This window comes from Oryctolagus cuniculus, chromosome 9 (assembly GCF_964237555.1).
Source record: "Oryctolagus cuniculus chromosome 9, mOryCun1.1, whole genome shotgun sequence".
NCBI lineage: Eukaryota > Metazoa > Chordata > Mammalia > Lagomorpha > Leporidae > Oryctolagus > Oryctolagus cuniculus.
Window position 1 is genome coordinate 108,570,117 of NC_091440.1, and position 8,493 is coordinate 108,578,609.

At 35.5% G+C, this 8,493-nt stretch overlaps 1 protein-coding gene across 1 annotated transcript; it reads right to left on the bottom strand.

Moving 5' to 3' along the window:
- Positions 1-5,580: 5,580 nt before the first annotated feature.
- On the bottom strand, positions 5,581-6,519 carry LOC100348034 (taste receptor type 2 member 31-like). Its single transcript, XM_002722167.1, has one exon. The coding sequence runs from the start codon at positions 6,517-6,519 to the stop codon at positions 5,581-5,583; it is 939 nt and encodes a 312-aa protein (XP_002722213.1).
- Positions 6,520-8,493: the final 1,974 nt, after the last annotated feature.

The following is an 8,493-nucleotide window of genomic DNA, read 5'->3' on the forward strand; positions in this document are numbered from 1 at the left end:
GTCTGGAAAAAGCCACACCAAATATTTCTTAATATCTAAGACTGACTTTCTACCAATTCATGGTTTCTGGATGTGGCATGAAGATCTTGTTTTCTTATAAATTCTGGGACCCTTGACAAGCAGAAGACCATGCAGACAGTCTAATGGATGAGTTCAACACTGCTTTGTGGGAAGCACTGTTATTGCACAAAACAATTCACGCACTTTATATCCTGGTCAAGGGATAGTTGAATCCTTCAGAGCTAGTATTAGAGTGAAACCTGAATTCTCATTTGCAAGCATGCAAATAAAGATATATTCTCTTTCATTATTTGCAGAGTTTTTTCCTAATCTCCATATAATGTGAGCTGAAGAAGTATAGATATCACCTAGGAAAATATGAAAATCTAACACATAGAACATAAAATATCTCAATTAGTAGGTAGACCTTAGTCATCTAAAGAGGACCTTAAGAGTTCATTGCCAGTGAGGATTTATTCTAACAGCTGTTAGTGTATGTAGAAACTTTTTGAGTAATTGACATAAAGATTTTCCAAATTGTCACATCAAAAGCTGCACAGATTGCCAACGAACACCAGGAAGGCAAATATTCCATAAAATAGCTTTCTTCAATAGCTTTATTTTGGAAGACTTCTTAGCAGAAAGGCCACATGTCAGAACAGAATGGGATTATATATTCAAGGTTTTGACAGAAAAAGAATTTCAACCAAGAATATTATAGCCAGCAAAGCTATATTTTCAAAAGGAAGGATAAATAATTTCCCAGACAAAAAAAAGCTAACACAATTCCTCACCATCAAATGAGCCCTCCTGAAGGGAGTCCCAATGCTCTGGCTGAGAAAGAACTTTTAAGTTCAATGACATTCACAATAGCTACAAAAACAATTAAATACCTTGGAATAAATGTAATCAGGATGTCAAAGATCTCTATGAAGACAATTACAAAGCACTAAAGAAAGAAATAGAAGACATTAAAAATGGAAAAATCTCCATGTTCATGGGTTACAAGAATCAATATCATTTAATGTCCATACTACCAAAAGCAATTTACAGATCCAGTGTGATCCCAATCAAAATACTAACAACATTCTTCTCAGATCTGGAAAAAATGATGCTAAAATTCGTATGGAAGCACAAGAGACCCTGAATAGCTGAAGCAATCTTATACAACAAAAATAAAGCCAGAGGCATCACAATACCAGATTTCAAGCCATTTCACAGGGCAATTATAATCAAAATAGCCTGGAAATGGCAAAAAAAAAATCGCACATGTAGACTAATGGAACAGAATAGAAATTTCAGAAATCAAGACACACGTCTACAGCCAATTTATCTTTAACAACTGAGGTGAAATCAATCCCTGGAGAAAGGACAATGTCTTTAACAAATGTTGGGGAACTGGATCTCGACATTCAGAAGTATGAAACTAGACCTATACCTTACACCTTACACAAAAATTTACTCAAAATGGATCAAAGACCTAAATCTATGACCCAATGCTATCAAATTACTAGAGAACATTGGGGAAACTCTGTAAGACTTTGCATGGGCAAAGATTTTTTGGAAAAGACCCCAGAAGCACAGGCAAAGACAAAATTGACAAATGGGATTATGTCAAGCTGAGAAACTTCTGTACTGCAAAAGAAACACTCAGCAAAATGAAGTGACAACTGATAGAATGGGAGAAAATATTGCAAATTATGCAACTGATAAAGGGTTAATGTTCAGCATCTATAAAAAGTTCAAGAAATTCAACAACAGCAAAACAAACAACCCATTTAATACAAGGCAAAGGACTTGAACAGGCATTTTTCAAGAGAAGAAATTCAAATGGCCAACAGACACTTGAAAAAATGTTCAGGATCACTAGCCATTAGGGCAATGCAAATCAAAACCACAGTGAGGTTTCACCTCACCCCATTAGAATGGCTCTCATATGGAAATCAACAAATGCTGGTGAGGATGTGGGGAAAAGATACCCTAATCCACTGTTGGTGGGAATGTAAACTGGTACAGTCACTGTGGAAGACAGTATGGAGAAACCTCAGAAATCTGAATATAGACTGGTTACCATATAATCCAGACACCCCACTCCTGGGAATTTACCCAAACCAAAAGAAATCAGCATCTAAAAGCATTATCTGTACACCCATGTTCATTACAGTACAATTCACAATAGCTAAGATATGGAATTAACTCAGATGTCCATCAACTGTTGTCTGTATAAAGAAATTATGGTTATATATACACTATGAAATACTACTCAGCTATTAAAAAATGAAATCCTGTCTTTTGCAACAAGATAGATTCAAGTAAAATCATCATAAGTAGTGAAATATGCCAGTTCCAAAAAGACAGATATTGTTTGTTTTCCAAAGTAGCTAACAGAGTACTTAAAACATAATGTATTTTAGTGAAATGGACATTTTGAGTCGATCATTGTTTATAGCCCTTGCCTCTTCCATTGAAGAAAAGTGGGGATTTTTTCTTCATAATATTTATGGAACTCTTTTTCTTAGTGTAGGGTTAGCTATGCAATCATTATATAAACTGAAAATAGATCTTTTAAGACTGAAAATGTGAGAGGGAGAAGGAAGAAGGGTTGGAGCATGGACCGGAGGGAGGGTGATGGGGAGTATCATTCTGTTCCTAAATCTGTATATATGAAATACATGGGACTTGTATAGCCTAAATAAAAATTTAAAAAAGAAGTGGAGCAGCCAGGATTCAGATCGGAGCCCATAAGGAATGCTAGCATCACAGGCAGAGGTTTAACCTATGACTACACAATGCCAGAGAATATTTCTTGAAAAGCCTGAGATAGACGTGTCACATGGCCTAGAAATCCCACTATTGGGTATACGCCCAAAAGACACAAAAATGTTGAATCAAAGAGATACAAGGCACATTAGCAGGGAGCTGAATTGGAAGAGGAGCAGCCAGGACATGAACCACTGCCCAAATGGAATGCCAGTGTCCCAGGCAGCAGCTTAATCTGCTAGGCCACAATGGTGGTCCCAAAGAAACGAGTCTTAACCACATTGTAACTTAAAGTTTCCTTAAAGAAAAGTAAACCTGGCAGCTGTAGAATACACTATATTTATCTCTAATAGTTATTTTATATATTGTAGTACTCTTCAATTGGAGTTTTTAATTCTGAGGTTGGTCTATATGCACTGCAAAGTCCTACAAACTATCAGAGTTGTCTAATTATCTCTTGGAAGTCACTGCTCCTCAAATATTGTGTATGGACAATAATATTTACTGTTTTACCAGTGATTGTATACAAACACACACACACACACTAGTTACAATCAAATCCCCATCCCTTTCCACTCCAATAATTCATACTTCATTTCTTCAACACTTTATATGCATTGAACACATTTTCCGTGCAAGTGAAAAGTGGTAGAAATTCAGTTGTGGTCCAAAAGCAGTCACTGAGTAAGAATGAGTTGGTCAGCATTCTGTGCCTCTTCCTCATCCAGCAGGGTGCATTCTTCCACTAGCACCAAATGCCTTTGACGTCTATCCATCACCCTTCGCCTCCCACCAACGTCTGCCCTGTTACCTTTATTACAGACACCAATCACATAAAAGGTCAGGATGAAGATATAAATACCATGACACTATTATTCTCTTATACATAAAAATAAGAACTAGGGACCTATTAAAATTAATTTAGCACCAGCTATTAAAGAACACTGAAAAGAATGCATCAAAAACTTCAAAGATCACAAGCAAAAATATAGGAAATTCCAGTGTCCACCTCCTTGTTCCCTGAAATAACATGAACAAAGGAAATAAATCTATTATTCCCTGAAGCTATTCACAAGTGCTCTACGTTTAAGTGACATATGGATATTTTCTCTAGAATTGTGGAGTAGCTAGGCTATTACAATGAGATGGGCTTATAGTTAGATAAATGTGTAACCTCAACGTAAAAAGAGAACCAAAATATCCATGCAATGAACATATTTTGTGATGAGTCTTATTTTCATTAGTTGAACAATCAATAGGATTCAGTTGTTGAACAGCTTATACAATTCCATCTTAGAACTTGCTGTCAATGATTATGATAACATGCTCACTTTGCTTAATTTCTATATTTTATACATGAATACAGCAACATATCTTTGAAAACTCATTTTAATAGATTTCAAAGATACTATTTTCATAGATTTGAAATGATTTATTGAATGATGTACAACATTTCCATACTATATTTGCATTGTGTATCTTTAGAAGATACTTGACTTCTTATGTCTAAAAGAAATTTTAAGAATGGAAGGTGAGTGGCTGGTGTTGTGGTGCAGCCTGCCAGGCTGCTGCCTGTGACACCAGCATCCCATATGGGCACTGGTATATACCCTGGCTAATCCACTTCTGATCCAGCTCCCTGCTAATGCACCAATAAGAGCAGCAAAAGATGGCCCAAGTACTTAGACCCCTGCACCCACATGATAGACCCAGATCAAGCTCCAGACTCCTTGATTCAACCTGGCTCCACCCAGGCTATTGTAGCTATTTAGGGAGTAAACCAGCAGACTGAAGATATTCTTTCCCTCTCTCTCTCTTTCTCTCTCTCTCTCTCTTTCACTCTCTCTCTCTCTCCCTCTTCCCTCCCCCTCATCCCATCTCTCTATCTCTCTGTAACTCTGACTTTCAAATAAATCTTTATAAAAAATAATAGAAGATGAAAAGACAATTATCAATCAGAAACAATTAGCAATTCAGAAGCCCAGAAACCCATATGAAAACTGAAATACTAAAAACTGAAATCCTTAAAATACAATTCAGCCTCAAAAAAAAAAAAAAAAGGCCCTGAGTTCAAAACCTAGAAGGAGTAACTTTACTAACTGCATGTGGAAAATTACATGGCAAAAAACATGTCTTGAGCATGTTTCTTTGTTTTTCCAATTTCAGAATTAATATTTTCCTAGGATTTCATCTACTTGCAACAAATTTAATATTCTTCAGTACTGATTATACATATACACAAAATTTTCTCTAAATATAAAGTGTCACTCTTGATCTTACTGAGTACATAGTTTATATAATAATTCCATTTTTCTATTAAACATGAACTAAGAATTATGACAAAATAAAATCTACCTCAATATGTGATTTTGAATTGAAATTTTTACCCCCCAATACACAAATTTTAAATATTGAATTCTAAGCATTGTGTAAAACATATGTGTGATACAAATTCCAACAGCAAATAGTAATAATTTTCTGAGATACGCAGACAGTTCTAAATGATGCATACATACTGATAGATCATAAATTCTTCAACTGGAAGATAATATGGAACAAGGACATGAAATATTTATATTTATGTAAAATGTCTTAATGCATTTTGTATAATCAGATGATTTGTATGAAAAAATTGATTAAAGTTATATTGTTGTCAATATTCAGCCTTTTCATGTACAAGAGTACATAATGTTATGTAGTACTCTTAGGTAAAACAACTTTCAAGGTGTAACTTCAGAAATTACAAAAATACATAAAAGCCAATAGGAAGTACATAGTTACATACAAGTGCCATCAGTTTGTTTTCTGCTGGAAGACACATTATTTCCTGATACTTACAGAGCTAAAGGTTTTTATTAACCAGTGCCTCACATGCCAAACAAGTAACAAAAAGGCTTCTTTCAGCTTCCTGTTTCCAAAAATCAATACAACTGAGTGGCTTAATGGATAGATTAATTCAATAGCTTGGCCAAGTGAGAAAACAGGTACATTCTTCTGCCTCTTATAACTCCAAACTGATATAATTACAGAAAGAAAGTAAATGACAAACAGCAAGAGGAAGGAGATCACAGTTTGCAAGGCTTTTACATGGACCTTGGTGCTGGGATCTTGGAGCCTTCTGCCATGGAGCTGCATCTTCCTAAGATGTTTGCACAGGGAATAGATTAACAGCAGAAAACATATCAGGGATGTAGTAAAGGGTATGAGGTTTGTTATGGTCAAAAGACTTAGATCAGAAATGTGTAAGATGCTCAGCAAGTCGGTCTTCCAAGTCACATTTCCTTCATTTTCACTCATCCTCACAATCCACTCCATGTTTTTCACTGAAAGATAACAAAAGAAAACCACAAAACTCCCAGGAAGTACAAAGAGAATTACCTTGTCAGCATTCCTCTTTAGGTGAAGGAATATAAGATTGGAGAAATTGGCAATTTTGAGCAAATAAAATATGCTGAGGCTAGTAGCAAGCCACACGCTAAAATGGTTGGTTACTGCCCAGGCAACAGTAACAGTGTGTATTACACTTAGATTATATGAAGTTGGATTAACTATAGTTGCGTTCCAATATATTAATATTACCCAGAGCAAAGCAATTCTGGAGACTGCCAAAGCAACGAGAATCCAGTCAACTAAGGAGAGCTTTCTTCTCTTGACCCAATCAGTGCAGATCACCAATGTTATGAAGGCATTGGCAAAATTTCCAAGCACAAATTCTGCCAATACAAGGATGGAAATGATGATTGGTAGTAAACTGAACATAGCTGGAAAAAAAAATGCAAGCCTAAAAGTTGTATGCAGTAAAATTCTGGTTTCCTTTCAAATTGTAGGGCTAATGTCAAACAGAAAAGCACAAAAGCATGCTAATGGGTGTGCTAACGGGTGTGCTGAGCACCTACTCCTATAGTTCTCTGTCTTGTCTTAGGCTGTAATCTTTCATAGCTAATGCTGGACTGAAAGCTGAATTCTCATTTGCTAGCATGCAAATGGAAACCCATTCTCTTTCAGTGATTTGCAATTTTTTGCCTTGTCTAGTCTCCATTTAATTTGGGAACATGAGGTTTAGATGTCAGCTAGGAAAATTTGAAAACTTAACATGTAGAATACACAGAAAATGTGTAAACTAATGTATGGACATTAGTCATATGAAGATGATCTTAAAGGCTTTTGCCACTGAGGAATGATTTTAACACTGACATAAATCCATGCACAAAAGATTATGGGATTGATATATAGTTTTTCTTAATGTTCCAGTCAAAAGCACTTTAGTTTCCCAAGGAACCCCAGGAAGGCTAACACTCAGCAATTTTGTTCTGACCACCAGCAACTACATAGAGTTTTGCTATTACAATCCCATAAACACATTCGTATGACACAAAAAGCAACAGTAGCCCCTATGTGCTTTGTTGGTTGTACAGAAAATTCCAAGGACTTCTAAGACTGAGTTATTCATCTATACTTTCCAAAATAAAAAACTGAGTCTTAGGGACTTTACATAGATTTAAGTCTCCTTTTTTCACACTCCAGCTTTTAAATCCATTATTAGTGTTTGTCAGTTATATCTCTCTAGTATATGTCATTTCAAGGGCTCCTATCTTAAGTGCATTTAATGTTCTACTGCTCATTCTTTAAATAAAATATTCAAACCTACTATAGATATTCCTGAAATTCATTGTGCTTTTTTGGAATTCCATTTGATTATAATAGGTACCTTAGGAAATTCATTGTAATCACTCGGGTCTGTGGAATAAACCTACATTTATTCAAATCTTTTTCATGTTCTCCAAGTATAATTTAAAACAATTAAATCTGGTATATGAGACCTAGACACTTTCTGCTTTTATTTTTTACTGTAAAAATGCAATTTCTTTTTCTTTGTTTTTAAAAGGTATATTCATTTATTTGAAAGGCAAAGTTTCAGAGAGAGGGAGAGGCAGAGAAAGCAAGATCCTCCATCTGCTGGTTCACTCTCCAAATGACCACAACTGCTGGAGATGGGCAAAACAAAAGCCAGGAGCCAGGAGACTCATGTGGGTCTCCTAAGTGGGTGCTAGAGTGTAAGTACTTAGGCCATATTCTGTTGCTTTCCCAGATGCATTAGCAGGAAGATGGGTTTTAAGTGAGCAAATGGGACTCAAAACTGTACCCTATACAAGATGCTAGTGTTGCAGGCAGTGATTTAACAGGCTTTGCCACAACAATGGCCCCTCTATGTACTATTATTATTTCTAACGTAATCCACATTTGCTCTGTGTCTGTTTACTGATTTTTAAAAAGAACCCATTGGTTTTTGCCTCATGTATATCTAATTGTAGTCTCCTATGGAATGATTTCTCCTTTTATTATTGCTCTCTGTTGACTGTATCTGCAATTTGAAGTACATGGATTCCACCAACCATGGAAAAAATATGAAAAAAAATGGAACTGTACTACCCATTACAAATCATTTTTCTGGCCATTAGTCTCCAAATAATGCTATATGGCAACTATTTGCATAGCATTTGCACTCTGTAAGGTCCGATTAATTTAAGTATCACTGAAAATATAGAAAGGATATATTTAGCTTATATCAATGATTATACATGTTGAATACTGCATATGGTTGCCTTATACATTAAATTACGTAAACATTATTTTTTCTCACTCCCTTCCACAGCTTTTAAGATTGTTTTGCCATTCTTTTCTTGGCTTAAGTATTACATATATTCATCTTCTAAAATTTTTATATTACTTGCA

Bases quoted from the DNA above. Each gene is read 5' to 3' on its own strand.
- LOC100348034 (XM_002722167.1), bottom strand. From the start codon at position 6,519: ATGTTCAGTTTACTACCAATCATCATTTCCATCCTTGTATTGGCAGAA.